The sequence below is a fragment of the Pongo pygmaeus genome, chromosome 1 (genome assembly GCF_028885625.2).
Source record: "Pongo pygmaeus isolate AG05252 chromosome 1, NHGRI_mPonPyg2-v2.0_pri, whole genome shotgun sequence".
NCBI lineage: Eukaryota > Metazoa > Chordata > Mammalia > Primates > Hominidae > Pongo > Pongo pygmaeus.
This window is the reverse complement of record NC_072373.2, coordinates 83,504,597-83,521,648: the sequence shown is the minus strand read 5'-3', so window position 1 is coordinate 83,521,648 and position 17,052 is coordinate 83,504,597. Positions and strand designations below refer to the sequence as shown.

The 17,052-nt window shown below is 38.3% G+C and overlaps 1 protein-coding gene and 1 non-coding gene across 2 annotated transcripts; both read right to left on the bottom strand.

The window, feature by feature from the left end:
- Positions 1-4,856: 4,856 nt before the first annotated feature.
- LOC129023006 (U6 spliceosomal RNA) lies at positions 4,857-4,960 on the bottom strand. The gene has a single exon (XR_008496625.1). It is a non-coding gene; the product is annotated as a U6 spliceosomal RNA (small nuclear RNA).
- Positions 4,961-11,845: 6,885 nt separating this feature from the next.
- Positions 11,846-15,040, bottom strand: LOC134740025 (endogenous retrovirus group K member 19 Rec protein-like). Its single transcript, XM_063668988.1, has 2 exons — positions 14,767-15,040; positions 11,846-13,134 (listed from the first exon to the last, which is right to left on the bottom strand). Exons 1-2 carry the CDS (start codon positions 15,025-15,027, stop codon positions 13,078-13,080), a joined length of 318 nt encoding a protein of 105 aa, XP_063525058.1. The 5' UTR covers positions 15,028-15,040; the 3' UTR covers positions 11,846-13,077.
- Between the last annotated feature and the right edge of the window lie 2,012 nt (positions 15,041-17,052).

Genomic DNA, 17,052 nt, shown 5'->3' with positions numbered 1-17,052 from the left:
ACTTACTAAGTTCTGTTGACTTATTATATTAAATATGATTATTATGGAGATTAAAATTGCTGTTAAAAATCTGAAGGAAATCCAGACCAACTTACAGTATTGTGGGTTTTTAAAATAAATTTTTGGGGTAGAAGTGTAATTTTGTTGCATTGATGTATTGCATAGTGGCAAAGTCCGGACTCTTAGTGTATCCATCACTGGAGTCATGTACATTGTGTCCATTATGTAATTTCTCATCAAGTATTGTCTATTAATGACTCACTAAAGCAAAAGCTTTCCACAAAAGCTCCTCTAGGAAAGGAAATCTAGTTCATCCATGGTCCTGCACTGTGCTTTCATCTATTATATGGAACACTGAGCACAACATCTTGTGAAAAGCCTTAACAAACTGGAACAGGTCAAGAAAAGATGATCAGGATAGTAATGGGATTTCAAATCACAAGATATGAGGAATCATTAAATAGGGGAATATTTCATGAAGGAAAAGAAAAATTGACAGCGGCTTTCTCAAACGTTTGACAATTGTCTTATAAAGAACATGCACTTATTCTATGTCATCTCAGAAGACAAAACTAGGATTGATCAGTAGACATGGTAGAGAAATACATTTCAGCTCAAAGTCAAGAAGATTGTTCTGGTAATCAGAGCTGCCTGAAAATGAACGGGCTGGCTTGGGAAGTTACAAGATCCCCATTTCTAGAGAGTGTTAAGGAAGGAATGGGTGGCGCTTACTCAGGGATGCGATAAAGGACTTTCAGACATATATGGGAGCTGATTGATGACTCTTACAAAATTCTGGGAGTCTCTAACAAAAACAGATTTTTGAGCCTCCATAAGGGATACCTCATTTTCCCCAGAGTCTGAATTTTCTATTATACCCCAAGAAATTGGTTTCGTCTCATGTATACCAGCCAAAAAGCAGTTGAGACTGATCAATGAATTAGGAAACACAAATGCCATTTATGTGGTGAGTTACCCTGCATGCACATATGTTCATGGGGATGAATTTGTAATAAAACAATATTTATTCATATATATATATGTATGCACATATACGTGGAGAGATACATACATATACATGAGAGTATAAATACATAAATGTGTGTTAAAGTAGATCTTAATAGTATGTAAATAAAAGAGAACTTTGTAGAAAGTATCAAAAGTCCCTGGGATCTAAAGGATTAAGAGACTTCTAGCTCTAACAACCTGGTAGATTGAGCCAACATGGACAACTATTCACCTCTCTCCACTACAAACAAACATGAAAATATGAGCCCACAAAGTGAATTCAAAAAAAAGAACAGGAAATTTCTGGATTCAGAAGTGAAGAAGGAACTTGAAGTCAGAGCAATAACTTCATAATTTCATGTCCAAATGGCCAAGGGAAATACTATGCTTAAAGAGGCCCCGTGGACTCTAGACTAGAATTTGAAACCCCAACTGAACACATGGACAATGTGACATGGGGATTTCAACGTATGATCCCTGCATAGAGCCAAGAGCTTAAGGGAGCTTAAGGGAAGCTTAAAGGGAAGACACCACTGTGAGTAAAATGGAGTATAGAATAACTTTGACCTTTATCACAGGGAAGTATCAAGAAGATTAATTTTATATGGGTTTCTGAATTCGGAAAATAAGCTCCTAAGAGAAACAGAAACTTCAGGCCTACAACATACATGAGTATGAAGACCAAATTTACACTCTCCACATGGCATTTAAAGTTCCAAGGCAAGAAACTGACAGATTCCAAAATAGCTAGAGTATATGGCAATCAATAGCAGATATAAAATTTATTTTATATACATGAAAGTATAAGGAACTCCCAAAGGAAAAAAAAAATCTCCACTGAAGGTGAGATCAAATTTTCAAACCATATAAATGGAAATTATCTAAGATGAGACAGTGTCAAAAGCAGAATAATTAATACCTCAAATATTTGAGATAGTAGAACAATTTCAAATCCCAGACAATGGAACAATCTCAGAACAATAGAACAAGGAAACCAAAAATGAATTTATTTATTTATTTTTATTATTATTATACTTTAAGTTTTAGGGTACATGTGCACAATGTGCAGGTTAGTTACATATGTATACATGTGCCATGCTGGTGTGCTGCACCCATTAACTCGTCACTTAGCATTAGGTATATCTCCTAATGCTATCCCTCCCCCCTCCCTACCCCACAACAGTCCCCAGAGTGTGATGTTCCCCTTCCTGTGTCCATGTGTTCTCATTGTTCAATTCCCATCTATGAGTGAGAACATGTGGTGTCTGGTTTTTTTGTCCTTGTAATAGTTTACTGAGAATGATGATTTCCAATTTCATCCACGTCCCTACAAAGGACATGAACTCATCATTTTTTATGGCTGCATAGTATTCCATGGTGTATATATGCCACATTTTCTTAATCCAGTCTATCACTGTTGGACATTTGGGATGGTTCCAAGTCTTTGCTATTGTGAATAGTGCCGCAATAAACATACTTGTGCATGTGTCTTTATAGCAGCATGATTTATAGTCCTTTGGGTAGATATCCAGTAATGGGATGGCTGGGTCAAATGGTATTTCTAGTTCTAGATCCCTAAGGAATCGCCACACTAATTTCCACAATGGTTGAACTAATTTACAGTCCCACCAACAGTGTAAAAGTGTTCCTATTTCTCTACATCTCTCCAGCACCTGTTGTTTCCTGACTTTTTAATGATTGACATTCTAACTGGTGTGAGATGGTATCTCATTGTGGTTTTGATTTGCATTTCTCTGATGGCCAGTGATGATGAGCATATTTTCATGTGTCTTTTGGGTGCATAAATGTCTTCTTTTGAGAAGTGTCTGTTTATATCCTTTGCCCACTTTTTGATGGGGTTGTTTGTTTTTTTCTTCTAAATTTGTTGGAGTTCATTGTAGATTCTGGATATTAGCCTTTTGTCAGATGAGTAGGTTGTGAAAATTTTCTCCCATTTTGTAGATTGCCTGTTCACTCTGATGGTAGTTTCTTTTGCTGTGCAGAAGCTCTTTAGTTTAATTAGATCCCATTTGTCAATTTTGGCTTTTGTTGCCATTGCTTTTGGTGTTTTTGACATGAAGTCCTTGCCCATGCCTATGTCCTGAATGGTAATGCCTAGGTTTTCTTCTAGGGTTTTTATGGTTTTATGTCTAACATTTAAGTCTTTAATCCATCTTGAATTAATTTTTGTATAAGGTGTAAGGAAGGGATCCAGTTTCAGCTTTCTACATATGGCTAGCCGGTTTTCCCAGCACCATTTATTAAATAGGGAACCCTTTCCCGATTGTTTGTTTTTCTCAGGTTTGTCAAAGATCAGATAGTTGTAGATAAGCTGCATTATTTCTGAGGGCTCTGTTCTGTTCCATTGATCTATATCTCTGTTTTGGTACCAGAACCATGCTGTTTTGGTTACTGTAGCCTTGTAGTATAGTTTGAAGTCAGGTAGTGTGATTCCTCCAGCTTTGTTCCTTTGGCTTAGGATTGACTTGGCGATGCGGGCTCTTTTTTGGTTCCATATGAACTTTAAAGTAGTTTTTTCCAATTCTGTGAAGAAAGTCGTTGGTAGCTTGATGGGGATAGCATTGAATCTATAAATTACCTTGTGCAGTATGGCCATTTTCATGATATTGATTCTTCCTACCCGTGAGCATGGAATGTTCTTCCATTTGTTTGTATCCTCTTTTATTTCATTGAGTAGTGGTTTGTAGTTCTCCTTGAAGAGGTCCTTCAAGTCCCTTGTAAGTTGGATTCCTAAGTATTTTATTCTCTTTGAAGCAATTGTGAATGGGAGTTCACTCATGATTTGGCTCTCTGTTTGTCTGTTATTTGTGTATAAGAATGGTTGTGATTTTTGTACATTGATTTTGTATCCTGAGACTTTGCTGAAGTTGCTTATCAGCTTAAGGAGATTTTGGGCTGAGACGATGGGGTTTTCTAGATATACAATCATGTCATCTGCAAACAGGGACAATTTGACTTCCTCTTTTCCTAATTGAATACCCTTTATTTCCTTCTCCTGCCTAATTGCCCTGGCCAGAACTACCAACACTATGTTGAATAGGAGTGGTGAGAGAGGGCATCCCTGTCTTGTGCCAGTTTTCAAAGGGAATGCTTCCAGTATTTGACCATTCAGTATGATATTGGCTGTGGGTTTGTCATAGATAGCTCTTATTATTTTGAGATGCGTCTCATCAATACCTAATTTATTGAGAGTTTTTAGCATGAAGAGCTGTTGAATTTTGTCAAAGGCCTTTTCTGCATCTATTGAGATAATCATGTGGTTTTTGTCTTTGGTTCTGTTTATATGCTGGATTACATTTATTGGTTTGTGTATATTGAACCAGCCTTGCATCCCAGGGATGAAGCCCACTTGATCATGGTGGATAAGCTTTTTGATGTGCTGCTGGATTCTGTTTGCCAGTATTTTATTGAGGGTTTTTGCATCAATGTTCATAAAGGATATCAGCCTAAAATTCTCTTTTTTTGTTGTGCCTTTGCATGGCTTTGGTATCAGGATGATGCTGGCTTCATCAAATGAGTTAGGGAGGATTCCCTCTTTTTCTATTGATTGGAATAGTTTCAGAAGGAATGGTACCAGTTCCTCCTTGTATCTCTGGTAGAATTCGGCTGTGAATCCATCTGGTCCTGGACTCTTTTTGGTTGGTAAGCTATTGATTATTCCCACAATTTCAGATCCTGTTATTGGTCTATTTAGAGATTCAACTTCTTCCTGGTTTAGTCTTGGGAGAGTGTATGTGTTGAGGAATTTATCCATTTCTTCTAGATTTTCTAGTTTATTTGCATAGAGATGTTTGTAGTATTCTCTGATGGTAGTTTGTATTTCTGTGAAAAATATAGAATGCTTCACGAATTTGTGTGTCATCCTTGCACAGGGGCCATGCTAATCTCTGTATCATTCCAATTTTAGTATATGTGCTGTCGAAGTGAGCACATGAATTTAAAATTATTAAAAAGACAGAAGAACAAATATGTCATAAGAAAAACAATATAAAAAAGAAAAAATAGTGTTTCTAGAAAAAAAATCAGAAATTAAACTAGACATAGCTGAAAAAGAAATCAGAGAACTAGAAGATACATTGAAAGAATTATCTATCATGCAATGTGAGAAATAAAGGGATATAAACATTAAAGAAAAACTTGGGACACACTGGGAATGATGTCCTAAGAAGAATGATTTCTTATGTGTCCAAGAAAGCTGAATATATAATTAATAGAAAGTCCAGAAAGAAACAATTAAAAGAATGGCAAAAAGGCACATTTCAAGACTACTAACATAAATCTTCATATTGAATAGTTTAGAGCATATAAGTTTTAAAATAAATTTCAACTCAAAGGTATTACAGTGAAAGTTTATCATACTTATAGGAGGCAGGAGGCAGACAAATGCCCAGGCAGAAAGGGGTGGGTCCCAGTGAAACCTGACCTTCAAGCCAGAAAGTGACCCAGATAAACCCTCAGACGAGACTGAGAACCCGCCTTACAATTTGGTGCATTTTCCTCTGATTGCTCCCCATCCTTCACCTATTATACATATTCCCACCATTTCCTAATTGGTTTTCTACACTGCCATGCCCACCTTTGAGTGCAGTCTTCACTTCGACCTTTTTTGCATACTCACAAACCAATCAGCATACACTCCCTATTCTGAGCCCATAAAAAGCCCCTGGCTCAGCCATATTGGGAGAACTTTCCTGTCTTCAGGTAGGAGACCACCCACCATGTCTCCTCTATTTGCTGAGAACTTACTTTTCACTTAATAAATTCTACACCACTCACTCTTTCATGCCCACATGCCTAATTCTTCCTGTTTGTGAGACAAAAACCCAGACCTAGCTGAGCTAAGGAGCAAAAATCCTGCATTAATATTAGGAGCAAAGAAAACAATCTTAAATATACTCCAACAGTGGGGAAAAAATCCACCATAAGCAAAGGAACAATAATTATATTGGCATATTGCTTATCGGCATAAAAAGAGAGGAGAAAAATATCTTTAAAGTGTGAGGGAAAAACAGCTCCAAAGTTTAAGATTCTATTCTTAGCTAGACTATAATTCAAGAAGGCAAAATAAAGCTTTAGTTCTGGGGAGTGTTTCTGGGTTTTTTTTTTTGTTTTTTATTTTATTTTTTTACAATGATTGAGAGATTATCATTCACAGAGCCAAAGAAGGAAACAATGGGATGCAAGATGCAACCATGTACAAAGCACTAACAAACAGTTTATGAAATAATTACCTAAAATCTAATGTAAATTATAACTGGTAATTTAAATAGGTGGAAGTAAAATAACCGAAAACAGTAAGCTGGAATAAGTGAAAACTGGAGGAGTAAATAGTAATCAGAAATAAAGTGTTCTGAGGTTCTTACATTATTCACTAGCTGCCATGATTCCTCAGGTATTCATATTAAAATTTAAGAGTAATCAGCAAACAAACAGAAATAAAATATGGGCTTCCAAACCAGTAGAAGGAAAGAGCATAGGTTTCATAAAAAAAAGAGAAAGAAATGCAATAAATCAAATTGCAAGATAAAAAGGGAAAAAATTAACAAAGAAAAGACATGGTAAATAGAAAACACAACCTGATAAGGCAGCAATAAATTAGAATATATCAGTAATTCTAAAAAAAAGTACAAATAGGCCAAATTTTAATTGTAAAAGCACTATGCCTAATTAAACACTTAAGTGTGAAAGAATTCTTGCAGTGGGAGAGTAAGTAAAGTTGATAAGCACACAATAGTGTAGACTGCTAAGTGTACACATGCACATTATGTTAGGTACATTACATATGCGTGCCACCTCCAGGAGAGTGGTCATCTTTGGGGAATGGTGAAGAAGGGAAATTAAGGGTGAGCAGAATATGGAGCCTTAGCTCTTACTTCAAATAGTATTCTGAAACATATATGGCAAAATGGCAATAGATGTTAAATCTGGCTGGTGAGTATAAAAATACCTTGTATTTGTGCTTCCCAGTTATTTTGACTTCACGGCACACATTGGAAATAAAATGTTTATAACACAATGGGTGAACATACAGAGGTGCTGGAAGTTTAATGTGACTGGCCAAGAAGAGCCAGCAGCTCCAGGACACTTCTCGCCAGCACCATGGACTCAGAGATTTATAATATCCAGCACACCCATCACCCATTTCCCACTCCCCAGCATCCTCCTGCACACAGTTGGGACATTCTGCTTTATATTATTTTTTACACTTTTCTGTATGCTTAAGCTACTGAAAAGGCAATTGGACAAGAAGATATATCCATCCAGAGTTCTCAGCAGAACATTCCCAACAAAATAGGTTGGACAAAAGTGGATGATAGATAGTAAGATTTCTTCCTAAGCAGGACAAAGCTAGAGCTGTGTGGGCTGTGCTCCTTTAAGCCTTCACAGCAGAAGTGGTGGAGTTTCAGCTGGACTGAGTCTGCGTGGAAGCAAGTTGCTGTGGTAACGTGTGTGACAGTGCAGAGGGCCACAGATGAAGAAGCCAGAATAGGGCCTGGGTGATGAGTTCTAGTGGTAGGGACCATAATGAAATGCCTGAGCACTGGAGGCAAAGACTTGGAGCTGGCTCTGCTATTTTAATGCATCTTTAACTTGCTTCTAAAAGAGGGCTTATTTCCCATGCATAGAAGTAAAGTGATACATCATGCTAATGGCAGGGAAATTTAAGTAGAAAGCCTACTGACTACTTATTTTTGGAGTCATTAAATACTGGCCCTCTCTTTTTAGACATCATAAGCCATTTCATGTTACTGCTTGCAATTTCTTCTCTATTCTCATTTTGTTCTCTTATCCTTATAACACAGATGAGTGACATGGGTTCTGTATGTAAGGATCTCATCCTCCAAGACAGTGGTCCCCACCCTTTTTGGCACCAGGGACTGGTTTCATGGAAGACAGTTTTTCCACAGACTGGCAGAGGGTGAGGGATGGTTTTGGGATGATTCAAGAGCATTACATTTATTGTGCATTTTATTTCTATTAGTATTACATTGCAACATATAATAAAATAATTATATGACTCACCATAACGTAGAATCAGTGGGAGCCCTGAGCTTGTTTTCCTGCAACTAGATGGTCCCATATGGGGGTGATGGGAGACAGTGACAGATCATCAGGTATAGATTCTCATAAGGAGCATGCAACCTAGATCACTCACATGTCCAGTTCACTATAGGGTTCAAGCTCTTATGAGAATCTAATGCTGCTGCTGATCTGACAGGAGGTGGAGCTCAGAAGGTAAGGTGAGTGATAGGGAGTGGCTGTAAATACTGATGAAGCTTTGCCAGCTTGCACACCGCTCACCTCCTGCTGGCCCAGGGGCATGGGGAACCCTGCTCTATGAGAGGATGTAAATATAAAAGAAATATAAAAATATAGGAAATTATTTACAAAATACAGGGAAATAAAATGTGCCCCAGATACAGATATAGCATAGAAGAGAGCTCTGAGCAAGTGATCTTGGAGAAGACTTTCGTAAGTGGGGGAGGCACAAGTGGTGGTGGTGGTGGTGGTGAAGGTGAACTGGGGCCAGGGAGAAGAAATCAGGATAGCACAGCAGATGTGGCAACAGTTCTCAAATCTGCACTAAGTCACTATTTCTTCGAATGTTTCCTGTGAGATTAAGTGCTTAATTCATAGTTTGTTTTCCTTAATACAAACCTTTAGCCCAGTTCTGCCCTGTGAAGTCAACCGTGATACTGCGTTTAGAAAATATTGACAGCATGCAAATTTCCACAACTGTGTCAGACTTGCTAATACCAAGCAGAGGGGAAAGATAAACAAGGAGTCCTGTTTGTCTATGAATCATCACAAAAAGATAAACTTAATTCAACTGAGAGCAGACAGTGCATTTACTCTTAGCATTTCAGACATATAGAAATACATTTCTTTGCCAAACAAAGGACTTTAAAATCAAATTTGACTTCTCTTCTAACTTAAAGTTAGTTTTATTGCATTTTATATTTCAGAAACAAGACTTTTTGTAAATGCTTTCAGAAAAAAAAATGTTTATCACTAGTAACTGCATGGTTATCTCTTTCTTTTTCCATACTTACATCCAAAAGAGTAGTGTGAAGCATCAGCATGAGAAAAGCAGGTATGAGAGATGATGTTTGCTTTCAATAGGACGGGGGGCCAGAGAGAAGCCCATGGGTGTAAGATTCCATGCTTTTCTGTGATTTATACTTTAGGTGTAGATATGGCTCAAAGGCATGAAGAAAGAGTTTGCTCCATGGATCTTTTTGGAAGGAGAAAAACAACACTGAGAAGAAAATGTAACATTTTAGATGTACAGGAAATTGTCATTTGAAAATATCTGTGAATTGAATAAACCAGTGATGTCCTTCATCTCCTACAAATTCTGAAGCATAGAACAGAAATATAGTATAAGAAAGCATGTTCTCACTCATAGGTGGGAATTGAACAATGAGAACACATGGACACAGGAAGGGGGACATCACACACCGGGGCCTGTTATGGGGTGGGGGGAAGGGGGAGGGATAGCATTAGGAGATATACCTAATGTTAAATGATGAGTTAATGGGTGCAGCACACCAACATGGCACATGTATACATATGTAACAAACCTGCACGTTGTGCACATGTACCTTAAACCTTAAAGTATAATAAAAATAAATAAATAATTAAAAAGTGTAATTTAAAAAATAATTTAATTAATAAAAAAAGAAATACAAAAATAAAGAAAGCACAAAGTCAGACACTTGCAGCAATGGAATGCTAAGTTTTACATTACTTGGTTAAATTAGAATGTATGTTCAAAGGGCTTCTCTGTTCATTTGAATTTTTTTGTTTGCTTTTACATTTCTGATTTTATCAGTTAATCACATGTTGAGATTTTTTTCCCATTACAAAATTTTCATTCTGCTGTTGTATGTCATAGAGTGTTGACTGATAAAAGGATATCCTATTACGTGGTGCTGTTACAAAATGCCTCTATATAGAACAAGTGAAGATTAGCGGGAAGGAAGAGAAGGTTATAGTGGTAAGCAGAATTCTAATATGACCCTAGTGACCCCTGCCCTTTATTTCCCTTCTCTGGATGGTGGGTGGGGCTTGTGACTATGATAGGAGCTCATTTCCAAGGGCAATTCAACAAATATTTGTTTAGCACCCAGAATAGGTACCATGTCACAACTTGTATCAAGAGAACAGTTAGGCAGGGCGCAGTGACTCACACCTGTAATTCCAGTTCTTTGGGAGGCCAAGGTGGGCGGATCACTTGAGGTCAGGAGCACCAGACCAGCCTGGCCAACATGGTGATACCCTGTCTCTCCTGAAAATACAAAAATTAGCCGGGTGTGGTGGCATGTGCCTGTAAACCCAGCTACTCAGGAGACTGAGGCAGGAGAATCACTTGAACCCAGGAGGCAGGAGTTGCAGTGAGCCGAGATCTCATCACTGCATTCCAGCCCACGTGGCAGAGTGAGACTCTGTCTCAAAAAAACAAAAACAACAACAACAAACAAAATACCAGTTAAGTGAATTGAGGAAATTTCTTTGGTGAAAGAGAAGACTAGATAAGATGACAGTTGTCTCAAAGTCATCATACGGAAAACAGAGTAGAAGCACAGAACAAGGACTATTGTATATAAGAGAAGCAGGTGTTAATGTAAGGTAAGAAAGAACTTTCTAATGATCAGAGCTTTTTGAAAATGAATATACTGTCTATGAAACAGCAGCAGCCTCATCATTGTGTGCGGTCAAGACTTGATAAACGAAGTGAGCTGTACTGTAAAGAGGATTCCTAAGTTTGTTAAAAAATTGAACTAGATGACTTTTAAATTTCCCTTTCAACTAAAAGATGTGGGTCTAAAATTCTTCCCAGGTTATAAGTGAGAGCCCAAAATCTAGGTATTTAATAACAATCATTTTTACTTGTTTTATGTTTATGTATTTTGTATAGAAAGGTATATAGATTAAAAACACCATCACTCATAGTTCTATCACACAAGTTTAATAATTAGTAACAATCTGATATATTTCTTCTGTAATTTTTATCTTATTTTGTTTTCTCATAAAAGTTATACGCATTAAATGGACATTTTCATTGTCTACAGTATAATTTTTCTTAATATTAAATTATCTAAAAAGATACAAAGGTTTTGACTTCTGACTATTGAATTAATGACATTGTTTATTTCCCAACATATTTGTTATACTTTTCCCAGCCAATGAAAATGATTTCATTTGAATGGTCTTTAAAATATGTCAATTAGCATTAAAATGTATTGCAGACCTATATAAGTAGGTAAATTATAAATACCATCACATTAGACATGGTCCCAGCCCATCCCTAAAAGGCTCACGGCAATTTTTAAAATCCAAATTGTAAGACTCATGGGAAGGGATTATACATTAACTAATCTGATAACCTATAAATATCTTCAAGTTGCTATGGAATGACTTTGTTTTCAAGAAGAGAGAGGGAGCCAATATATCTACTTACATTAAGAAGCTGAAATTAAATTTGGATTTCCTTCTTTCCAAAGGTTGGTCTCTTATCTTTGCCTTATGCTATATATTGTTTTGTGGTGGGAAACGTGGGGGTAGGCATTAACATATTTTATCTAATTATAATTATGTGGTGTAGTATTCTGATTGCCCAACTATGTTCACAAGTAAAAGAAAAGTAGGGAAGTTTAGAAATTAATTCATTCACTCAAATTTTATTCTGTAGACATTTATTAGCTATAAGTCTCAAATCTCTAGGTGCTTATTACTCAATCAAGATAAGACAGGATAATAACTAATAAAATGATATGTGAAATGCAATGATAGAGATGTATGCAAAGCACTGTATGGTCACCAAGATGGTTGGGCTTAATGATGCCTGAGAAGTTTGGGGAAGGTTTTACATAGGAAATAACCAAGAGAAAGGGGAGGTCACTTCTGCAGTGTAAACAGCATTTTCAACAAATGACATTTTCATGAAGAAAGGGCATGAGTTTACAAAGTCACTACAAATGATTCAGCAAGATTGAAGCACTGTTCGCATGTTGAAGGGGGCTAGCCCCTCCACACCTGTGGGCATTTCTCATCAGGCGGGATGAGAGACTGAGAAAAGAAATAAGACACAGAGACAAAGTATAGAGAAAGAAAAGTGGGCCCAGGGGACTGGCGCTCAGCATACGGAGGACCCGCACTGGCACCGGTCTCTGAGTTCCCTCAGTATTTACTGATTATTATTTTCACTATCTCAGCAAGAGGAAGGCAGCAGGAGAACAGGGTGACAGTGGGCAGAAGGTCAGCAAGAAAACATGTGAGCAAAGGAATCTGTGTCACAAATAAGTTCAAGGGAAGGTACTATGCCTGGATATGCACATAGGCCAGATTTATGCTTCTCTCCACCCAAACATCTCAGTGGAGTAAAGAGTAACAGAGCAGCATTGCTGCCAGCATGTCTCGCCTCCCTCCACAGGGTGGTTTTTCTCCTATCTCAGAATTGAACAAATGTACAATCAGTTTTATACTGAGACATTCCATTCCCGGGGCAGTCAGGAGACAGAGGCCTTCCTCTTATCTCAACTGCAAGAGGCCTTCCTCTTTTACTAATCCTCCTCAGCACAGACCCTTCATAGGTGTTGGGCTGGGGGATGATCAGGTCTTTCTCATCCCACAAGACCATATCTCAGGCTATCTCAGGGAGAAGAAACCTTGGACAATACCTGGCTTTCCAGGGCAGAGGTCCCTGCGGCTTTCCACAGTGCATTGTGCCCCTGGTTTATCGAGAATGGAGAATGGTGATGACTTTTACCAAGCATACTGCCTGTAAACATATTGTTAACAAGGCACATCCTGCACAGCCCTAGATCCCTTAAACCTTGATTCCATAAACACATGTTTCTGTGAGCTCAAGTTTGGGGCAAAGTTACAGATTAATAGCATCTCAGGGCAAAACAATTGTTCAGGGTACAGATCAAAATGGAGTTTCTTGTGTCTTCCTTTTCTACATAGACACAGTAACAGTCTGAGCTCTCTTTCTTTTCCCTACATATCCCCCTTTTCTTTTTGACAAAACCGCCATAGTCATCATGGCCCATTCTTGCTGGTTGCTGTCTCTTCAGAGCTGCTGGATACACCTGTAGACTAACAACAGACAGAACAGGCATACAAGGATTAATACAAAATTTACAATAGTGGAACTTTTGATAGTTTTAACCCAAGTGACGGGGTTAAGATTTGTGAGGCCATCAGTAGCTTTTAGGATTGCCTCAGTTCTTGGCACCAAATTTAAATGGGCTTTCGATGCCTCAAAAATTTGTTCTTTTAATTTTGAAATATATAAAGTCAGATTATTTTCTCTTCCTTGTAGATGGCATCTAACCATGTCCCAGTGATGCTCAGACTCATTATAGGCTTGGGGTGTAATACAAAAATCTGACATATTCCAGTCACACTGTAACTGAAAAAGATATTCCAAGCTCATGAGCCTATCTCCTATCCAAATGACAGTTTGTATAAGGTCATTAATTTGGTTTGCCAATTTTTGATCTGTTTGGGTCTCAGAATTCCACAATTCTGAGTAGCTGTGACAGCAATAAGACCCATATTCACTGCAATCAAAGTAAAAATGAATCTTTTGGATCTAGTTAGAATTCCTTTTAATACTTCTGTTAACATATGGACAGATGGCGAAGCCTCCCACGGTCAGTCCATGGACACAGGGATCCACACACCCTCTCTTGCCCTCACTAGCAGAATATGGTGCTGCCAATTAAAAGTCGAATCAATGCAGGCAAACAATCTACAGTTTTCACAGGTTATAGTTTGGGAATCTGGTTTAATCTATGTTTCCTACAACTAGCATATAAGAGGGTTCTACACAACTTTGCAAAGGAATTGTCAGATTGGAATCTAGGTTGATAGTATAATATGGCTTATGATTTTTTGTTCCTGTAGTTGATTTCCAGGCAAAATTCTAATGTGGTGTGAGGCCACAGTAAGCTTCCATAATTCTGGATGTTCAGGACCAGTAACAGGACTAACTAACTTTTGTCAAGGTGATGAAATTCCCTTTTCACCCCATTTCCATGGATAGGGTGATTCTAACCTTCTATAAACCTGGCCCAGCCTTTTAGTTAAATCACTATCAAAGGCCTGATTAATGGGCCAGATGGATGGGGCCTGTGAACATGAGTGAGTCTGGCCTGTACAATCATAATATAATTGGCCTCGAGGGGCCCAGTCTATAATAGTTCCAAATTCATTGTTTTGTAATACCACCGCAGTATCAGCCACACATTCTTCCCAAACTAAGACTTCTGGGTCTTTTGATTCTTTGGGAATTTCCTTGGGGCAAGGCTTCCCCATAGGCCCAAAGCTCATTTTAATGATCTTTGATAAGTAGAGTCTTGTAAACTATTTATCTGTGGCCCGAGTGACATTCCTCTTACCATGTGATAAGTAAATCTACTGGTGGCACTGACAGTAGGTACTTCTACTAACCAATTTTGGGTTGTAGGCATTAAACATCCTGGTGCCTTCCCTAGGCAAATAGGAGGATAATGATACCCAATGGAAATGTTTATCGTCATTCCTTCTTCTTCAGGTTGGGAAGGGCAGCGATCATCTGTGGGGCCTGGTACCCATGCAGTATTATTAACATATACTTCAATGATTATCCATCCATATGACTGCCCAAATTAAGGGCAGGAAAGGCACATAGGCCCAGTAACTATAATTAGCTGCAGCTCCTCCTGCAGACATGGGGAGACTTACCACGGTTGATACAATCATCAAAACTGCAAGCAGCATATTCTCTGGAGTTTGTGTTACCCTTGTTTTCTTCAGGCTTTTTTCAGCTAACTGTGTCAGCTTCTTTAATTGGGCCCAGGTCAGCGGCTCCACTTCCTTTGTGGATGGCAACTTCATCTGTTCTTCTGATATCACCATTTTGTTCACCTGGCGAGTCGATGATGCTCGATTGTGGGTTTTCTGTCTCTGCGGAGGTGCTTCTCTTTGCATCTCTGATGGGTTCATTGTAGAACTTTAAATGTCTAGTGGGTATCCAAACAGGAAGCTGAATTTCTCCTGGTGAAACACAAGCAAAGCCTCTCCCCCATGTTATCATCTTTCCTATTTCCCAAGTCTTATTTTTGTTGTCTTTCCACCAAATCAGTTTTCCTTCATGTGGGCTGTTCTTTTTACCACTAAAATGTTGTTCTGCAGAAGTAGTGGTATGATTTCTATAAATGTTTAAAAAATTTGAAGTATAGAGTGCTAGACTAAGTTGCATCTGGGAAGGGTTATTCTCCTCACTGTCTTTTTCCTTTTTTTGTTAAACCAATTGAGCTTTGAGTGTTCCACTAGTTCTTTCAATTATGGCCTGTCCTTGAGAATTATAGGGGACTCCTGTTGTATGTGTAATTTTCCACTGATTTAAGAATTTTTGAAATGTTCTACTACAGTATCCTGGCCCATTATCCGTTTTAATTTTTTCTGGAACTCCCATGATAGCAAAACAAGATAATAAATGTCTTTTAACATGGGAAGTACTTTCTCCTGTCTGGCAGGTGGCCCATACAAAATGTGAATCAGCATCAACTGTCACATGGACAAATGGCAACTTTCCAATTGAAGGTACATGTGTGACTTCCATTTGCCATAATGCATTAGGACACAGACCTCTGGGATTAACTCCTGCCTCCTGAGTGGGCAGGTGTAGAACTTGACACTGGGTGCAACATTGTACAATATTTTTTGCCTGTTTCCACGTGATATCAAATTTATTTTTTAATTATGTTGCATTTACATGAGTCAAGACATGAAGTTATTGTGCCCCCAGGAATGCAGATGATACTAGCAAGTCAGCTTGTTCATTTGTTTCAGTTAAAGGCCCTGGTAAATTAGTATGTGGTTGAATATGAGTAATATAAAACTGGAAATTTCTTTTTCTTACAGTTTGTTGTAACAAATTAAACAGTTGGTTTAACGGATCATCCACACCATATTTGATTAGGGCTGTCTCAACATCCTTTGTAGCCTGTACTACATATGCAGAATCTGATACAATGTTAATAGGCTGATTAAAATTTTGTAACACTGAAATGACAACAACCAACTCTGCTCTTTGAGCCTAGTGATATTGAGTTTCAATGACTCCTTCTTTTGGCCCGGTGTAAGTTGCTTTTTCATTGCTGGAACCATCAGTAAATATCATCAGAGCATTTTCTAAAGGTTTATGTCTGGCATTTTTAGGTAAAATCCAAGTAGTCAATTTTTAAAACTGGAAGATTTTTGTTTTTGGGTAATGACTGTCAATAATTCTCACAAAATCAGCAAGATCAATCTTCCATGCACCAGAATTGATAAAGGCTTGTCTAACCTGTTCCTTGTTTAAAGGAACAATGATTTTATCTGGGTCACTTCCACACAATTTTATTATTCATAATCTTGTCTGACCAGTTAATGTAGCCATTTGATCTAAGTACAATGTAAAAGCCTTAATCGTACTATGAAGAAGGAATGACCACTCCACAAAATCCACTGGAATAATAATGCCTGTTGGCAAATGTGCAGTAGCAAAAATCAAAAGTTGGAGTGGGGCTAAGTGATCTATTCTATTTACTTGTGCTGACAGTGGACATACTCAGGAATCTTTCATAGACTGTCCTCAATGCTCACATTCTTAGCGTACCTTCACCTTGGAGAAAGGCACCCATGTTGGGTGGCAGGTGAAGGGGCCCAGCCCCTCCACACCTGTGGGTATTTCTCATCAGGTGGGACAAGAGACTGAGAAAACAAATAAGACACAGAGACAAAGTATAGAGAAAGAAAAGTGGGCCCAGGGGACTGGCGCTCAGCATGCGGAGGACATGCACTGGCACCGGTCTCTGAGTTCCCTCAGTATTTACTGATTACTATTTTCACTATCTCAGCAAGAGGAATGTGGCAGGAGAACAGGGTGACAGTGGGCAGAAGGTCAGCAAGAAAACACGTGAGCAAAGGAATCTGTGTCACAATAAGTTCAAGGGAAGGTACTATGCCTGGATATGCACATAGGCC

Bases quoted from the DNA above. Each gene is read 5' to 3' on its own strand.
- LOC134740025 (XM_063668988.1), bottom strand. From the start codon at position 15,027: ATGAACCCATCAGAGATGCAAAGAGAAGCACCTCCGCAGAGACAGAAA. The intron at 13,135-14,766 runs GTAAGTCTCCCC...GTCTGTTGTTAG, and splicing joins TGATGATTGTATCAACCGTG to TCTACAGGTGTATCCAGCAG.